A 20,583-nucleotide genomic window follows, 5' to 3' on the forward strand; every position below is an offset into this window, starting at 1 on the left:
GGGCACTTAGTCTATGCAGCAGATGGCCCACTGTCTTCCATAAAACCATGGAATTGGGGGACAGGCTGAATAGGATGGAGCTGAGGCTCATTCCAGGGGGCAGATGTACACGTGCTACTTAAAGCAAATATTTTTAAAGCTGAAGGCTTTACAAGTTAACCACAGTTCTCTGTCCAGAAGTTATTAGTGCAATAGCAAATATTTCTACCTCTCAGCACTTAGCCAAGGGTCTGAAGCTATTTTTGATCATTAATTCAATCAATGAAAATTTTGAATGCTAGTTATGCATGGTGGTTTATGTCTGTAAGCCCAGCAATTGGGTTGCTGAGGCAGGATTGCTATGAGTTGGATGGCATCCCAGGCTATATAAAAATTGGAAAACAATTATATTTTAATTTTTATAATGAAATTGTAAATTGTTCTTCCCTTAGCTTAAGAAATTAGGAGGTGCACAGTTAGAAAATGGTATTTGGGGGTTTTCCTTCAAAAACACTTCCTCTGGGCACTTTCTACTATATGTGTCTTCAAGTCTAGAAGTAAGTGGAAGAAAAGAGGACTAAGCCAGCACTTGGCTTTATGGCTGAACCCATATCTTTATGGTAATTGGAAGAAGTGTAGCTGCTTCTCTTACCACCAGTGAACAAGGTTCTGACAAGGAGTGTTAGCACTCTCTTACATCCTAGTATGAAAGGAAATGGCACAGAGATACACCCTGAAATTCACCTTAACCATTCCAGTCAAACCCACCTTAAACCTATCTTTTCCTCATTTAATCTTCATTCTGAGTCAATCAAATTGGAAAGATCATATGAACACATTCTATTTTCCTCTTTTGCCTAACTGTAGTAGCTCTGTGATGGTCCTTCAATCTCTAAGTGCCTCAATTTCTTTCTTTCTTTTTTTGGTTCTGAGGACCGAACCCAGGGCCTTGTGCTTGCTAGGCAAACGCTCATCCACTGAGCTAAAGCCCCAACCCCATAAGTGCCTCATTTCCATATAAACATTTACATTAGCTTTGGGAATGACTGTGGATTTTTTTTAAGATCATTCTCAGTGAATTTACCCAATCACAGAGAAAAAAATCACCACATAGTTTCACTCATCTACAGCACCTAACCTGAATCTACCCCCAAATACCTTATGTACCCAGCAAACATCTCGTGGACTAGACACTAGGAGGGACGGGGAGGAAGGGAAGGGCATCGATGGGGTAGTAAACATAAAACTAGACCCAAATGGCAATGGTACAACAAAATTCTACTTCCTAAAAGGCAGACCAAATGGCTGAACCTGCACCAGGCCCTTACAGGGAACACCTGAACTACAAGACACTGGAGAGGGTATGATGAAGACTTACCTTAATCTTCTACATCTTCCCTCCCTCTTCCTCTCTATCTCTCTTCTTTCTAACTCTTGTATATTAGTTATCTTTTTCCTCCTTCTCTTAGTGGGCACTGACCTGTAACTCCCAGTACCAGCATGTGGCTATCATCCACAATGAGCTTTTTATCAGAGACCTACAAGGTTTCCTAAAAGACAGACAGATTTCTGTCTGAGTACTTGATGACCCACCAAAGGTTAGTGATAAGACCCTACTGCTGAAGACACCTTATGTAGTTGACATGTAAAATGGAACAGCATGGCTGGAAGTTGGAAGAGAGTCAGTCCCAGACAGTCAGCCTGTCTAGTGCCAGAAGGTGCTACATGGGCAACTGGGGGAAAATGACCAATATCTGTCCAAACAACTCATGGTCTAACCTACTTAGCAGCAAATAACCTGTTGTGATGCCCACACAAGTGCAATAGTGTCACACAGCCATGGTGGGGAACCAACTGCTCTTGAGTTGGCGAACTGATTCCCTCAGTGGCATGGGACCCATAGCTGGAGCTGGGAAACAAGTCAGAACCATATCCAAACATAAGCCCACTCTCTAATATCAAGCTACCATCAATCATGGGCTACAAGAGGGTCTACACCTATTAAATTCTCTAAAAAAAAAGTAAGGGTTATCTCATTTGTCCTGGTGCTAACTTACTCTCTGTTGGAGAATCTGCTTCTCTTTTTCAGATAGATGTAGATCCTAAGGAGAAAGCCACCCCATCATACCTCAATAGGGCCCTGGCTGAAACTAAGAAAAATTGGCAAAACAAGCAAGAGTGCTGTTTTCCTGATGAACCAGATACCAACACAAGGGGGAAGGAGATCAACACAGAGAAAAATCAACTCCTACCAAATCAGAGAGCCAGAGCCCGAGGCCCCCAACACCTCATCACTGAAGCAGACCGAAAATGAACCCAACATGGCTCAGGGAAATTTTGCAGAAGAGGGGTCGGAAAGAATGTCAGAGCCACATGTAGGGTCATGACATGCACAGACATTTATCTCACCCATAACTGTGGGCTACTCCACAATGCATGACCCATATACCTCAACAAGGAGGGACCAAGGGGAGGGTGTAGGTCACAGATGAGCCTAATAATGGTACCAAACTGACTGTATTTACTGAATACAAAACTATTTAATTAAAAAAATTAATATATATATATGTGTGTGTGTGTGTGTGTGTGTGTGTGTGTGTGTGTGTGTAGGTTTGAAAGAGTAAAACAAAAAATACAGTTACAAAGGCAAAAAAATAAAGATGCACAAGGTGATGCATATGTCCGGAGTTCTTTTGCAGTGGTTGGAGGCCCAGGCCTGCCCATTCTCATTCTCTCTCTCTCTCTTTCTCTCTCTCATTCCCTCTCTCCCTCCTTCTCTCTCTCAGATTAAAAAAAAAATTAAATTCTAAAAAAAAAAGATATAAAAACTAATGGCTGGGCATAGTGGTGCATGCCTTTAATCCCAATACTCGGGAGGCAGTTAGGAAGATCACCATGAGTTTGAGGCCACCCTGAGACTACATAGTGAATTCCAGGTTAACCTGGGCTAGAGTGAGATACTACCTCAAAAAACAACAAAAGAAAAGAAAAAGAAAAAGAAAACAACTCTAGAGTTAAAAAAAAAAAAAAAATCCCAGAAAGTGATTTTCTTTCACCTTCCTTGCTCTGCACGGTCAGGTAGTGGAACTGATAAAATGTCAAATGTAAATCATTAATGAAGTACACAGGTTTAGAAAGAAAAGCATGAATGTTTTGGGGCTATATTTATCCTTTCTCAATATCTCATCCAACAAAAACAACATAAAATGGTGAATGCATTAAAAACTGTGTGAACCAGAGGGTGAGGTAAGAGTTCTCTCTCTTGAAGAATATTATTGCTGACTCTAGATAATGTACATAACTTTTCCTTTTTCTATAAATATTGACCAAGTCATATATGACAGTATGCCTACCTATACCTTAAATGTGCATAAACACAAATTATAGCATAATCCTAATGGTGTTAGGCATCATATCAATATCAAAGAGAACTTGGAGTAGAACAACATTAAATATCATTGATACTGTTCCCCAGCAGCTAAATATATGAACTGCAACAGGATGTTTTAGTTTTAATGGATTTTTGCAGGCTAGGTTTTGAAAATAGCTCCTTGAGGTCAATGAACAAGCATCAAGTGGGGCTCAGAGGAGTGAGATGGAGGTCACAGACTATTATAGTACCATAGACATTTCCTGTAACACATTATCCATGTGCTCCTCAGGCCCCTCACCTCTAAGAAATGTACACCGTCCGTGCAAGGTGGCATGTACCTGTAATCCCTACAGAATGAGGGAGAAGGACCTAGTGTTCAAAGTCAGCATGAGCTAAATACTGAGATTCGAACTCAAAACAAAAACAAACAAAAATGCCACACCAAGACCATTATTTCTTTGATGAAAATAGAAAAAAGATTCAGCAACAGATGGGTGGTTAAATACTCTATGATACACAATGAGCCATTAATTTTTTTTTTATAAAAAGCATTATAAAATAAAATTCTTGTTACCATGTTAGGTGAAAGAGAATAAAATTATAATTAGAGTAGCATAATGAGTAAGAAGCTTTAAAAAGCATGAAACTGGGCTGGAGAGATGGCTTAGCAGTTAAGCGCTTGCCTGTGAAGCCTAAGGACCCGGGTTCGAGGCTCGGTTCCCCAGGTCCCACGTTAGCCAGATGCACAAGGGGGCGCACGCATCTGGAGTTCGTTTGCAGAGGCTGGAAGCCCTGGCACGCCCATTCTCTCTCTCTCCCTCTTTGTGTCTTTCTCTCTGTGCCTGTCGCTCTCAAATAAATAAATAAATAATGAACAACAACAAAAAAATTTTAAAAAGCATGAAACTATGAAATTTGAAAAGCAAAAGCCATGATTTGCACATTATTTTTCCTACTGACTTTTCCTTTGTTAGTGGCATTTTCCAAGTGTGCATGAGACACATTAAGTACATAAATATATACATACACACACACACATACACAGAAAGAGACTTAAAAATGAATGGACCCAAACACACCGTTGGCACAGCTATCCAGAAGACAAAGAATTCCTACTAAATAAAAAAATATATATATGCAAATGCTACCTAAGTACAATAGAAGGTAGTTTTTTTTTTTAATTCCAATGTTTTATTTCATGCAAGTAGAAGACTGGATCTTAAGGAATAAAGGCTAAGTATAATCTTGCCACTTCAAATTCACTTGCCAATCTCCTATGGGATTCTCAGAGAACTGCAATTTATTAAACTGATATAAACATCAAAATGCAATTTATCATGAGGTCTAAAACCTATGCCATATTGTATCCACAGTAATTTGTGTTAAAAATGTGGGGCGGAATTGACAACATTAATATCCTAAGAGACGTTAGAGCTAAAACACAAAAATACATGCTCCATTTTTACTTTGGAGCCCTCTTTAAGTAAAGTAGAATGTGGAAATATATATGATTGCTGTGAGAAAAGAGCATTTGGGGAAGTTTTGATACATTCAGTGCCCATAAGATCATCATTTATTCTCCATAATATTATGAACTTTATCTTCAAAAAAAAAAACCACTAAGGTACTTCCAATTTTTGAGAGAACAGCTTTCTGCTGTAGGCCACAATGGAAGCATTTATAAGTTACTCATTTTTGATGATTTTAAAAGTCTGAATATAAGAGAAAAATATGCATTTTCTTATTGATAATTGGACCATAAGGTAGGAAAAACTATGTCCAGCAATCTGGTAAGTTCAAGGGGAATTTAAAACCTCTAGAAGCAGATTAGTGTGAATAAGAACAATGTTGAAAAGTCAGATAAAGCTGCAGCTAGAATGACCCAGCTTAGAGCCAAAGTGAGCCCCAGAGCAGACATCTCATCATGGAGACCAGAAAGGTTCAATAGGGGTGGGATTGTGCCTCACCCCAGGACTGTGATCAGGCACCTAGAGGCAGAGAGGTGTCTACCACATGCTCTTACTTTTAGTGGCTGGTGACATAAGCCAAAAGCTAACTGACAAAACAGTGCTGCTGTGGAGATGATGGGGGACACATGCATGCACAGAGCACAGTCACTAAGTGGCCACCTATTCTTCTTGGTCCTTGGAAACCTGGCAACTTTAGTATGGATACTTTCAGTTTCTCCTGGGCAAGTCTGCATGGGGTTTAGCATGTCTAACTAGGAGAGAAATATCACTTGTTTATATTCTCTCTGTCTCATGTACACACATACACATGGGGTTGGGGGGAGGTTATCAGGAAAGAGAGAAACAAAAACAAGAATCTGATCTGCTCTGAAAAGTTGGGTCCCAAGGCATCCACATTAGCCTCTCCCACTTTTGTTGTTTGATTAACAGTGTGCTTGACTGATCCCAGAAAATGTTTTGTTCTATTTTGTCTTAATTTTTATTTTGATCTAGTAAAGATAGGTGTAGGAAAATAACATCTCTTATTTCAGACACAGGATCATGAATGATGAAGCCAGTTCTTACTCCCTGCAAAGCTGAATACAGAGGCCAGAACACAATTCACTTCACTGCCCAATAACATATCTAGTAATGCACAAATATTCATGAGATTGGAGTGGAAGTTTTCAATCCAAACTCTGAAGTAGAACAATAGCACAAAGCCTCTTGGTAGTCTACCTACGCAGAAAGGGTAATTTTGGAGTCACGATGTTTAAGAGTAGCTGCACTTTGAAACCATGGGTCAGAATGACTGAGATTCCTGGAAGGAATGAGATATGGAGGGGTAACAAAACTGTTGAAAGGGTATGGAGTTGCGGCATGTAGGAGGAGGCAGAAAACCCACTAGAACAGGTGTGAGCTGCTGTGTGATGTTTCCTCAAAGGACATGGGTCACAGTTATCTGTCAAAGATACAAATTAGCACATTTTTAAAACACTGCAGATGAATTATCTTTGCATAGCAAAAACCAGTGAGTATCCCATCAGTGACAATAGCACTACTCACAAAGTTTAGTGCCTTTTATGTATCAGGCATTACCCAAACACATATAGCCTTGTTACTCTTAAATATCCTTGGGATATAGATACCATTCTCATTTTAGAGCTGAGAAAACCAAACCTCAAAGTTTTAACACAGCCAGTAGTGAGTATTTTACCAGAAGTGAATGTATGACTGTGTTCTGCAACATCAGGGGTGGAAATATAGAAAGCAATAAGAACAGTTATCTCTTCCTGTGACTTACTGAAGAGAGATGATGTCAAACTTTCAATACCAAGAATCATCTACATGCAAGACAACAATCCCTGTTCTACAGGCTGCTGTTTAGGATTTCTACAAGGTACCTGGTGGTTTGCCAGGCACATCCCAGAAGGAATACTGCCTTAGCTTGTGATCTCCCTAACCACCACTTGTTCTATCTTTGCAATTAGTCAACAGCAGGCTGTAGGGAGGGTGAGAACACAGATGGAGTTTTCTTTTTAAATAAAATGTTTTGGCACTGGCTTCTGTCAAGAGCTTTCCCTTATTTCCATCTGGTTTTGGTCCTGGAACACATACATGAGGGAATGGAAAAAGAAAGCTGTTGGCGTGCTAAACCACTAGAGAAGCTGGATTGGCTGCCAGAATTCCTCTCTGTCCCCTGAGATCAGAACATTCTGCCCAAGGAATGTTATCACATTGTGTTGAGGGAATGGGAGAGCCCTGTTCCTAAGTCCTAACCCTGTTCTGGGGGGGGGAGGGGTGGGAGTGGACTATTTAAACGTGTGTTTACTTTAGAGCCAGATGGAAAACCATGTGTGTGGTCTCAGCTGTTCTTCACAGGTGCCCAATACTGGGACAGTGCATGATTTTTGGCCTTAGTTGCTTCATCTGTAGAGTAGAAAAAAGCTGATGTGAGGAATAGGTGAGATGATGCACATCAACTTCTCAATTGTCTGTTGCTCAACTCTTGTATTAAAAAATGCTTTAGAAAACAATTATTATTACCTCCATTTTTTATAGGAAAAGACTGAGAATCACAAGGAAACTCTAAAAAAGTCTAAGAGATCTACTTTTTCTATTACACACCTGAACAAAGTAAGGTCATTTATGAGGAGACATTCTGAATTTCCCTGGGAAATTGGGTATTTTTTTAAAAAAAATTTGTTCATTTTTATTTATTTATTTGAGAGTGACAGAGAGAGAGAGAGACAGAGAGAGAAAGAGGGAAGAAGGGAGGGAAGGAGGGAGAGAGGGAGAGAATGGGCATGCTAGGGCTTCCAGCCACTGCAAATGAACTCCAGATGTGTGTGCCCCCTTGTGCATCTGGCTAACATGGGTCCTGGGGAGTCAAGCCTTGAACAGGGGTCCTTAGGCTTCACAGGCAAGCGCTTAACCACTAAGCCATCTCTCCATCCCGTGAAATACTTTTTTAAGACTCAAATATATCTACTAATAATGTCTTCTAATATGCATAAATTTAAAAGCTCCATTATTAGTGTGCAAGCTAGCCAAACCTAATCATGTGGCTGTTCAATCGACATCCCCCTTGGTGCCTGTCCTGGCCTCCATAAAGCAGCTCCAGGGAAGGTGGGCCAGGTGTAGAGCCAAGGCTTGGAAGAGCGCAGGAAGGAGCTGGGGGTAGGCCTAGCTCTGTGGAAAATGGGTGCAATAACCAAACCCGTCTATATCAGAACTTGTGATGGAAATAACCTCTCCATGAAAACTGTGAGCACTTTGAAAACAACACAGTTGTGCACCCTGGGAGAGAAACTTGAAGAAACTACAGCTGATGGCAGAAAGACTAAGACAGTCTGCACCTTCCCTGAAGGTGTCTTGGTCCAGCACCAGGAGGGGGATGGGAAGGAGAGCACAATCACTGGAAAGGTGTATTATATGATGAAAAATGTCATTTGTACTTGAGTCTATGAAAAAGTTGAATAAGGATTCCATCATCACCCTGGACAGGAATTAACTCTGAGAATGAATAAGCTCAGTTCAATGTGCAGAGAGCAGATCTCCACGCTGCTGCTTTTCTTCTGTTTTGTTTTTCATTACTGTGTTCAGTTATCTTTATCACAAATATTTTTACAGGCAATCATTTCAAAGTATTGGTTGAAGTAGGATCATCCTTTTGACACGATTATCACTGCAGCTGTGAAGATGGTAAAAAAGATTTGGAAATCTTTTCTCACACAATCTTATGCCTAACAGAAGAAAGCCAAATACAATCACTAAAAGAATATGAACTGGAATCAAACTAGTTGCATTTAAACCCAGGTGTTGTTCTCATGTTCTCATGAACAATGGCCTTGGGTAAGATAACACATATTTGTGCTGCTTCCTTTCTATGGGAGTTCCCTTCTTGTTGCTGGGATAAAACACCCAACCAGAAGCACCTTATGAAAGGAAAGAGTTTATTTCCAGCTTATAGTTTCTAGCAGAAGTTTAATCATAGTGGAAAAAGCATGGCAAGAGAAGACAGCAGGGAGTCATCACATCTCCATAGCAACTCAAAGGAAGCAGAGTGAGCTAGCTCTGAACACCACATGGGTTGGATTAAGAAAGCTCAAGGTCTATCTCTAGAAACATACCTCCTCCAACAAGGCTCTGACTCCCAAAGGCTCCACAACCTTCCCAAATTGCCATCAGATGAGGACCAAGTGTTCAAAATGCACGAATCTATAGTGGATATTTCATTCAAACCACCATACTTACTTACAAAATGAGTTTCTTGAGTTGATAAAATCATTGTAAGGATCAAGTGAATAAAATTAATGAAGAGGATGATGTTTGATATTGTGACTCAGTAAATACCATTACTATGATCATGAATGCTAAGATTGGCTGGTGCCACCTTTACCACACTGAACACTGAAACATGTGACAAGGACATAAGGACATGGCACATGCTACACTAAGGGTCATTTAAACTTATATTGAATAGCTGAATGTACTGAGCCATTTATCTGAGAAGAAAACTCTGTCCTTTTGACTCTAAGTAACAAATGGTTACTATTGTCATGTTTAAACAACTGTCTCTATATCACAGAAAAACCAAATTCTCAGAAAAAGTATATCAGAATACTATATTATTATAAAATTAAAAAGGGTGCAAGGGAAAAGAAATTGGGGATAACTTTGCTTTTCACTTTATTGCTTTCTAGAGTTTCTTATTTTTATGGCTGAATTTATATACCAAGCCTCTATAAAGAAGAGATAAACGACTTATCCTTACAAATATTTCAACTCTATGAAAGTCTATTAGTCAACACCCTTAGAAATGAAATAGGAAGATACCATGTAAGTCAGAAGTTCCATTTTCCTATCTTATAAAAAGTCAGAGAACAATCTACCCTTTCAAACACCACATTCCCTCTGTGCTAAGGAAAGAAATACTGCAGCCATTGTTATCATGGGCTGGATGGATTTTCATCTCTGCCATTTCCAAACGGGGAGCCCCATAAAGTCATGACCTCTAATGGACACTGGTTCCTTTATCTATGAGAAGGATAACATCTATAGGAATACTATAGGGTTAAAACAAATATAGTAGGTGGACACATAATGCTTATTTTCTTCTATATAATTTTCTTTAAAATTCTAGGGCTGGTGAGATGGCTCGGTGTCTAAAGGTACTTGCTTGAAAGTCTGATAGCTCAGGCTAGACTCCTCAATACCCATATAAAGCAAGATACACAAAGTGGCCCATGTGCCTGATGTTTGTGTATAGCAGCAAGAGGCTCTGAGGCACCCATACTCACACACACACACACACACACACACACACACACACACACACGTGCTCTCTCTCTCTCTCTCTAGTAAAAAATAAAGCTATAAGAAAGGAACAACAAAAAATTTGTATAGTTCCAACAATATTTATTGCTTTCATAGTAAGGAATACATATACATAACAATTATAGTTATTTTGCACCTCTAATTTCATTTTCTTTCTGGATTAAAAATGCTTGGAAAGTCACCTTATGATTTCTATGCCAACCCTTTCTTACAAGGCCAAATTCTACCTCTGTTATAATCTTCCTTCCTTTCTAATATTTGTAGACTTTGAAATAAAATATCATCTTAATTGGGAAAGAGGGAAAATAAATTTCTTTCCTGTTCTAGATCACTGACAATTAACTTTGGCTACCCTAATTCTAGCAATAACCTATGAAGATTTTTTTTTTGGCCCCTCATAAATGTTTGTAACCATTTTAAAATAAACAATCTGAGTTCTTCCCTATATGATATGCATAGAAAACAACCTAAGAGTTTCAGAACCTTGGAATCTCAGACAGGTGTCATGGCACATGACTGTGAGACAAGCATTAGAGAGGTGTAAGTGGTAGGGCTAGGAATTCAAGGTTATTCTCAACTATACAGAGTGGGACCTGCTCTGTCTCAAAAAAAATAATAATAATAATTAAAAAAATTAAAAGTCCTGGAACCTCAGAAGCCAAGGAACCTCACTCAATCTAAGTGAAACCTTTCAAGTTCAGTTGTAGAATCCTGTTCATTTAACACTTTTCAAATGCGAAACTGCTTCCTCAGGGTCCCTGGTACTAAGTAGGGTCTATCCTAAGGAATTCCTAGGGGTTAACAACTACTGAGAGGTCAGGATTGTTGGGTCTTAGTCTTATAATTCATGTCACTGCCTTCCTCTGAATCAATTTACATGAATTATTTCATCAATGTATAATCAGAATTTTTTAAAGGAAATTATGCTCCTTCTACAAATCTAAAATTACTTTGAAAGAACTATGGTTTTCTTTTGTAACAAGATATGTAAGTGAAGGTACTAATCACAATACTTAAAGTTTCCACATGTTCCATCTGTGGCACTGTGGTAGTCATATGAAAGCTAATATCATATACTCTGCATGGTAAATTAAAACTGAACCAGGAAAATAGATTGTAAGCATAAAATTACAGAATATTCACTATGTAACTGGACTATAATAATAAACTAATTTTAACTTTACATATTTTATTTTTAATTTTGTAGACCCAAATTATCATGACAGAGACAAATGGCTCATTGATGTGGGTGATACTGATATTTGCATTACCATTTATGTACATTACTATTTCCATGTCCCAAATCATCTACACTCAAATCAAGTGTGTGACAAACCATAAACCCAAACAGTATCTTCTAATAGATTTTATTATATCTAGAAATAACAATATGAGCAGGTGTCATGAAGAATGTAGAATATACAAATTAGTTCTGAGCAACTCAAGTAACTTAGTTATGTTTCTTGCACATGTCTATTCATATTGCTGAATGTATTGGTTATTTATTTTTATTGATAGATAAATTGTACCGTATAGATATAGTTTTTCACTCAACACATGGAAGAGATCTGAATGATTTCTAAATATTTTATAATTCTGAGTAAAATTTAAGATTATTTGTGTACAAGTTTTCAATGTAGAAATACATTCTTATTTCTCTTGTATATTTGCTTAGAAACAGTGTATATGTTTGACTTTATAAAATTCTGTCAAGTTTTATCCAAAGTAGTTCTATCACTCTTATATTTCTATTAAGATGAGAACTCATGTTGTACCACATGCTTGCCAATACTTGATGTTATTAGTATATTTTATTTTTATCATTGCTGAGGAGAATAAGCAGGAACTAATGCCTTAGTAAAGATAATCATAGAGACATCTTAGTGCATATGTGTTTTTATACTATCAAAGCAATGGAATCCTATTTTAAGGCACCATGAATGAATGGGAAAGAGTACTTTCCTTCTTACAAAATAACAGCTAAGTAACTCAAGAAAGATCATCCTATTTCTTCTACTCTCAGATAAATTTGGGCTACTTCCTCAGGATATACAAACCTCTCTAAAAATATTAAGTTTTATAATGACACTTGTGCCTCTCAGATTATAAATTATGTCAGGAGAAAATTTCACATAAAGAAACACTAGTAAAAGACATTTGTGTGTGTGCATGTGTGTGTGTGTAAGCAGTCATGCATAGATACATATTTTGGCAAGCTTCTTAAATCATTATACATTCGTGCTTTCTTTTCTGTAATTTTATGCTTCATTCTGTTTGAAGAGTGGTGAAAAATTGTTTGCAGACCTTTCTCTAATTTGGACAAAGCTTACCTGTTGAAAATTAATAGCTATTTTTCACCCAAATCACAATAGTTAAAGGAGTTTGCCTCTCAGAAAGTGCAGATGATTCATGCAGGAAAGAAGCTATCCTTAAACTGTCACTTCAAAGCCTCTTACACCTGGCAAGCTACAAAAAAAAAAAAAAAAAAAAAAAAAAAAAAAGAAAGAAAGAAAATTGTCTTTAGACTGAATAGGAAAAACCTAGGCACTCAGAATCCTCTTGGACTGCTAATGAAGCTGCTATTCCCACTGCCTGGATACCAGTCACCTACCCAATCCTTTTCAAAAACCCACAAATTTCTGTTTTCTTAGAGCTCTTTGTTCTCTCAAACAGGCCAAATTCTTCTTATGTATGCTTGTCTATGTTTCCCTTTTTGCCTCCTTCATAGTTTATAATTATGTTCATTTTAGTAACTTATTTATGTCTACTGATTCTTCTCTAGTGAACCAGGTAATCTGTATGAGTTCTTCTGATAACTGTACCGTTAGCACCTAGGAAACTCAGCACATAAGAAGTACTTAATAAATATTAGACTAATTTGTTAATTTGTTATTAATTAAAACATTGATTTATCTAAGCTTCATAAAAGTTTAGACAATAAAAGTAGCTTTTTTGGTTTCTTATAAGAAAAAAGCATAATGCAACAAATGAGTGTCAAAGTCACCCTGGCCTTTTTTCTGCCTTGGTTATATTGTCTGCTAAACTATCAGATCTACTTTTAGCCTTTAAATTTTAAAATCATGAGAAGGATGAAGACATTCAGAACAAGAGATTTTCCTCCATTAGAATGCAACACAAAAGTAATTCTCATCATTTCAGACTTTCAACCTAAAGGTCTTGGTAATTTCTAAAGGAAGTGCAGTTATCTCACATGTCTCAGGTCATTATCTTCTATTTCCCTGAGATAAGGTTATTAAGGTCCCTCCACTGCTTTCACAGACCTTATGATCAGTAACAGGCAGACAAGAAAATATGCCTAAAATCCAAAGGAAACTTTCAGTTATATGTATGCACCAGTCAGAACTCAACTGACTTCTGGATCATCCATTTTTTCTTCAACTATCTATTTAAAAGAATCTCAAGAACACTAAGAGACTAAAGCTTAATAAGGTAATAATTATGTGTCTCAGCTCAGCCCAAGCATGAAACAAAATTTGTTGGTATGTATCTTATGAATTATTGGTGTAAGTAAAACTCAAAATTTAAGAATATGAAAATATTTAATATTATTTAGGAAAGTCTTAGGATGGTATTAAAAAGGGTTACTTGATCTTTCCCACTTAGTCTGACTAGCTACTAACTGAGCTCCTACTCTAGCACTGCTGGTCAGACAAAAGAAACAGAAATATCTTCTAACCGTTACCACATTTGTTCAAGCTAACCCTTACGTAGGAAAGACACTAATGTTTCAAGATTAATCCCTATACCTTCACTTAAATAAGTTTTCTTCTAACAATTAAAATTCTTACCCAAGTGCTAAGATCTTATTTAGCTTTGGTGTAAGATAAAGTCATAAATTTACACATTCTGTTTTGATTTTTCCAAAGTTATCTTCACCTTGATATTAATTCTGATAAACTTTCCGTGGGCTTAATTTTATTAAAAAATTAAAAATCAGTTTAAAATTAAAATCCTATTCCAAAACCATAACTGAAAATTATTTTTAAATGTTAAGTTATGGTAAATTTAATCTGTTCCATTACCCCTTTGCAAGAAATACACATTAAGATTCTTCTGGTTCTTAGATTAGCATCCCCAAAAGTCCATAGAACAGTACTAAATTTTATCACAAAAATCTTGATGTGATGGGCTGGAGAGATGGCTTAGCAGTTTCGCAATTGCCTATGAAGTTTTAGGACCCCAGTTCAAGGCTCAATTCCCCAGGACCCACATTAGCCAGAAGCACAAGCGGTGCATACATCTAGAGTTCGTTTGCAGTGGCTGGAGGCCTTGGCATGCCCATTCTCTCTATATATATAATCTGCCTCTTTCTCTCTGTGTCTATTGCTCTCAAATAAATAAGTAAAAATAAACAAGAGTAACTAAGATTTTAGGTCTGAAGTATCAGGTAGTGATCACTTAAAAAAAAAAAAAAAAAAACTTGATGTGAGCCCATAGTAAATACCACACATCTCCTGCAATCACAGAAAGAAAGAACAAATAATAAAACAATAAAATTCTAAGTTTCAAACAACAGATACTTATTCCTGGCAAAGCAATGCCTGTTTGATGGCTGAAGCAACAACTCATGAACAAAACCTTCTTTTTTATATTCCATAAGATGCCAATATTTGACTGTTACTCATTGTTGGGAATGGTCCAGAAAACAACAATAAAAACAACAGTAAGTTGATGAAACTCAAACTATTAGTACTAAGAATTATCTAAATATCAAAAATTATTCTAAAACAAAAATCCACAGAGTCTATTTGCTAGAAAGGAAAGTATGAATAAAGAAATGTACCTGCCAAACCCTGAAGAAACACTCAATGGACTAGAAAATTGAACTTCACTACCTTTCCAAGTCAGAGCAGCTTCAAAATTATAGGTGGCATGAATAAATAAAGATCAAGAAAGACAGAAAAGAGGGAAGCACAGGGAAGAGCAGATGTCTGCAAAATGAATATGACCGTCTTGAGTGCCTTGGAATTAACTAATTTAAAACAGAGCTATTTTAACAGTAGTGTTTGGTTTTCCTTACCTGACAGGCAGATGTAAGTTAAATATTCGCCTTGACCTCCAGTCGCCAAGAAAGGAATCTTTTTCTTTGTTCGCCTCCTAACTTGGACAGCTCCCAGCATTCTTTCATCAAGAGGTGCAAAAATCTCTTTGCTGATGGCAGACTTGGCACTCATTGTAGAACAAGTGAAGAGGGTACACAGTCAATTTTCTGAAGAAAAAGAGAAGGCAAGTTGGAATTGTCAATATTATAGGAGAATGAGCAGCAAACTGATTTGTAGGTGAAGTACTTTTCAATTCATAGTTAACCTTTTGCATTATAGAAACACTTCTATAAACATCATAATAACATAAAATGCAATACCTATAAAATTCATGAAAAGGAGAATATGTTTTTATCCTCTGAAAGTGCCCTACACAATGTGATAGCTCAACATGAAATGGGACCAAGATGGGCTTGTGACTCTCTACCCAACAGCAGCTCCCCCTAAATGGTTCTGTAAGGAACAGGAATGCACACTTGTTGTTGAGAAGCATTTCTACTGTATAACAATCCTTAAATCAAGTTCTTTGTGCCCCTTCCAAATCTCCTTTAACTCCAGTGAAAATCCATTTCTCTAATTCCATGAATAGTAAAAGTAATTATATCATCTTCTACATAATAACTACATTGAAAACAAAATAATGTTAAGTTAATTACTGCTAGTTTGGCCTTTGATCAGCTAAGTAATGACCTCTTATATATGAGTCTCCTGCAATGGGCCCAATTTTTTTGGTGTTACTCTGTATCTAGTTGCCACCATCTGGGCACTTATCAAATCTTCCACATTTTTCTTCAGTCACAGTGGACATGGAATTCTAAAAATGCGTCTGGCTAACAGAAAGTATTCTGAAAATGTTACCCAGTAGTTCACACAAATTGTGCTCTTATATTTTGAATTAAGTGCTCAATAATTAAGATAATAAAGAAGTATGCTGACTCATACTGAGTTATTCACCAAACACACATGCATTGCATTTAGTCTGTGACTAATGTGTAACCAAGAGTTGTCTGGACAATTTAAGGACAGCGTTTGGACTGGGCATGCAGATTGTGTACAGCATCCAGAGATCTTCCATATGTAGTACCTGGAAGCCACTTCTGGGTATACCAGAAGGGAAAGAAATTCAGACCAAAGACTTGGAGAACTCATTCAACAAAATTATCAAAAAAAGTTTCCCACCCTCTCAAAAGAGAGTCCCATGAAGATACAAGAAGCTAACATAACTTCAAATAGAGTGGACCAAAGGAGAAACTATCCAAGACATATTATCACTAGGAATCTAAACAACAAAAACAAAGAGTAAGTCTTAAAAGCAGCAAGAGACACAATATATTACATATAAAGTTAACCTCATCAGAATTACCTCACACATCTCAATGGAAACTGTGAAAGCCAGAAAGGCCTGGAATGGAACACAGCAAAGTCTAAAAACATATGGCTTCCAAGCCAAACTACTCTACCCAGCAAAAATATCCCTCATAACAGATGGCAAAAGAAAAACTTTCCATGATAAAAGTCACTGCTACAACTATATGAACACAAAGGCAAAACTACAGAGAGTATTTAAGGGAATTTTCCACACAGAAGAGTCAACCAACCAGGCTCAAGAGCCTAAAAGAAGCAGATCACAATAAACACAACTAGAGAAGGCTAAAAGAAAACTACAGAGCCCAAGAAAACACCAAACCCCACAAAACACCACATTATGATAGGGATTAAATCAAACCTCACAGTTATTCCCCTAAACATTAATGGCCTTAATTCACCCATCAAGAGATACAAGTTAATAGGACAGATCAGAAAAATGAAACCCTCATTCTGCTGTATTCAAGAAACCCACCTCACCACTAAAGACAGATACCTCCTTGAGGTGAACGGGTGGAAAATGATATTGCAAGTGAACAGAAAAAAGAAACAAGAAGGTGTTACTATACTAATATCAAATAAAATAGACTTAAAACCAAATTAATCAAAGAACAAAGAAGGCCACTTTTTACTCATCAAGGGAATGATCCAACAAGAGGATATCACAATCATCAATCTTTATGCACCAAACACAGGTGCACCCCAATTCATAAAACTAAACTACTTGACAACAAAACAGAAATAAACACCAATGCCATCATATTTGGAAACTTCAATACTCCACTATCATCGATAGATATATCATCCAAACAAAAAATAAACAGAGAGCTCAATGACACCATAGATCAACTAGACCTAACAGACATCTACAGAACATTCTTACCAATATCTGCAGAAGATACATTCTTCAGCCCATGGAACCTTCTCCAAAACAGATCATATGCTAGGCCATAAAGCCTGCCTCCATATATTTAGGAAAATCAACATCATTTATTGCATGATATCAGACTGCTATACTATAAATCTAGAAATTAACAAGAGATGTGCCAGGATCTCCTGGAAACTTAACAACATACTTTTAAACAATACATGGGTAGTACATGAAATAAAAATTAAAAATTGTAAAATTTCTACAATTGAATGACAATGAGAACATATCATACCAAAATTTATGGAACACAATTCAGGCAGTCCTTGGGGGAAAATAATAGCACTAAATGCCTTCATAACAAAGACAGAGGGATCCCAAATCAATAACTTAACCATCTTTCTAAAGGCATTGGAAAAACAAGAAGAGTCCAAACCAAAAATCTCCAGAGAGAAAAAAATAATCAAGATCAGAGTAGAAATTAATTAATTGGAAACTGAGAAAACAATTAAGAAAATTTGAGTAAACAAAGATCTGGTTCTTGAAAAAAATAAAAAAGATTAATAAACCCCTGACCAAGAAAAAAGATGCTTCAAATTAACAAAATTAGAAATGAAAAAGGAGAGATGACAACAGACAAAAGTGAAAGTAGAAGAATCGTTAGGACTTACTTCCAAAGCCTCTAATCCACCAAACTAGATAATCTGGAAGAAATGGAAAAATTCCTGGACACATACCACCTCCCAAAGCTAAAAAAAAAGAATTCTACCACATCCACACAGATTGAAAAGATAATTAAAAACATCTCCAAAAAGAAGAGTCCAGGGCCATTTGGCTTCTCAACCAAATTCAATCAAGCCTTCATGGAAGAACTGAAATCAATTTTTCTCAAACTGTTCCACATAATCAGAGAACACGGAAAGCTCCCCAATTCCTTTTATTAAGCTGGTATCACCATAATATCAAAACCAAACAGAGGTACAACAAGAAAAGAAAATTATAGGCCTATATCCCTGATGAACTTAGACACAAAGATCTGAAGATAATCCTCACAAACTGAATTCAACAATACATCAAAAGTATTATCCACATGGATCAAATAGGCTCCATCTCAGGAACACATGTTTGATCAACATATGGAAATCGGTCTATGTAAAACACCCCATAAATAATCTTAATCAGGCTGGAGAAATGGCTTAACAGTAAGGCACTTGCCTGTAAAGCCAAAGGACCCAGGTCAATTCCCCAGGACCCACATAAGCCAAATATACAAGGGGCAAATGCAAATGGAGTTCATTTACAGTGGCTAGAGGCCCTGGTGCAACCATTCTCTTCCTCTCTCTCTCTCTCTCCCTACCTATTTCTCTATCTCTCAAATAAATAAGTAATAAAATATTTTTAAAAATAAGCTTAATCACCAAAACCACATGATCATTTCAATAAATGCAGAAAAGGTCTTTGACAAAACACAACATCACTTTATGATCAAAATATTGGAGAGAATACGTAGGGATGGTTTATATCTCAACATAATAAAGGCTATATACTAAGCACCTAAACCCCAAAAAATACTTAATGGGGAAAGACTTAAGGAATTCCCATTATCAGAAACAAGAAAGGGGTGCTCACTCTCACCTCTGCTCTTCAACACAGTACTAGAAGTCCTAGCCCAAGCAGTAAGACAGGAGAAAGAATGATAGCAGGCCTCAGGTATCAAAGTATATCCTCAGCAAAAGAAACACCTCTGGGGCTGGAGAGATGGCTTAGTGGTTAAGCGCTTGCCTGTGAAGCCTAAGGACCCCGGTTCGAGGCTCGGTTCCCCAGGTCCCACGTTAGCCAGATGCACAAGGGGGCGCACGCGTCTGGAGTTCGTTTGCAGTGGCTGGAAGCCCTGGCGCGCCCATTCTCTCTCTCTTCCTCTATCTGTCTTTCTCTCTGTGTCTGTCGCTCTCAAATAAATAAATAAATAAAATTTAAAAAAAAAAAAAAAAAAGAAACACCTCTGAAGGCATCACCATACCTAATCTAAGGCTCTATTACAAAGCCATAGTAACAAGAACAGCATGGTACTGGCATAGAAACAAGACTATAGATCAATGGAACACACTTAAGAAAATGCAAATGGCAAACACACACTTAAGAAAATGTTCAACATCCCTAAATTTTTGCATGGTCTCACTCATTTGCAGCTCCTAACCTGGATCATCCTAATGTTGGCATACCTAATAGGTATCTCGAGGCCTGGACAATAGGGAGGGTAGGGTTTGAGGGGAGGGTGAAGGTGTGAAGGACACAAAACTGAATCCAAATGAAACTGGTACTATATAATCCTATATCCTGGAAGACAGACAAAAAGTTTGAAACCTCAATAGGACCTTAGAGGGAGAACCTGAATTGAAGAGCCCTGGAGAGGGTGAGATGAAGCCTAACCTTAAATTTTCCTGTTTGTTTTTATTTTATCTTTCTCTCTTTTGTCTACTTTCTTTCTTTTACTTCTTTCTTTTCCCTTGATGCTGGCCTGTAACACCACCAGAGGTTAATGGTAAAACCCTACTGCTGAGGACACCATATGCTGTCGGTAGGGAATATGGAGAGACCTGGATGGAATCTGGAAGAGAGCCAGTCCCTAGACAGCCCATTTAGTGCTAGAAGGTGCTACATGAGGTACTGGGGGAAAGTGGCCAAAATCTGTCCAAACAACTTGAGGTCTAAGCAACTCAGAAGCAAACAACCTGATGTGATGCTGACACAAGTGCAATGGTGGCATTCAGCCATGGTGTGTAACCAGCTGCTCTTGGATTGGCTAACAGATCTGCTCAGTGGAAAGGAACCCATATCTGAAACTGGGAAACAAGTCAGACTCATATCCAGATAATGAGTTTACTTTCTAATATCAAACTCCCAGTAATCTTGGGCTGCAAGAGGGTCTACCCTGATTAAATTTTCTCTTAGCTAACAATGTTTACCCCATTTAACCTGTGATGACTTCACTCTCTGTTGGAGTATCTGGTTTCTTTTTCAGACAAGCGGGACCTGAGGAGAGAAACAGCCCATCGCACTTCAGCACAGCCCCAGCTCAAACCACAGAGGAACTAGGGAAATGAGCACAAGTGCTGCTTTCTTGGTGAATTTGATATGAGCACAAGG

General features: G+C 37.6%; 1 protein-coding gene across 1 annotated transcript in view; it reads right to left on the reverse strand.

Moving 5' to 3' along the window:
• Nucleotides 1–20,583, reverse strand: part of Stxbp6 (syntaxin binding protein 6) — a 336,345-nt gene that overhangs the window by 237,386 nt on the left and 78,376 nt on the right. Inside the window, exon 2 of the mRNA XM_045154208.1 lies at nt 15,182–15,370. Within this exon, the coding sequence (XP_045010143.1) occupies nt 15,182–15,335 (154 nt within the window). The 5' untranslated portion in view covers nt 15,336–15,370. The remainder of the gene's footprint in view (nt 1–15,181; nt 15,371–20,583) is intronic.

This window comes from Jaculus jaculus, chromosome 7 (assembly GCF_020740685.1).
Source record: "Jaculus jaculus isolate mJacJac1 chromosome 7, mJacJac1.mat.Y.cur, whole genome shotgun sequence".
Lineage (NCBI taxonomy): Eukaryota > Metazoa > Chordata > Mammalia > Rodentia > Dipodidae > Jaculus > Jaculus jaculus.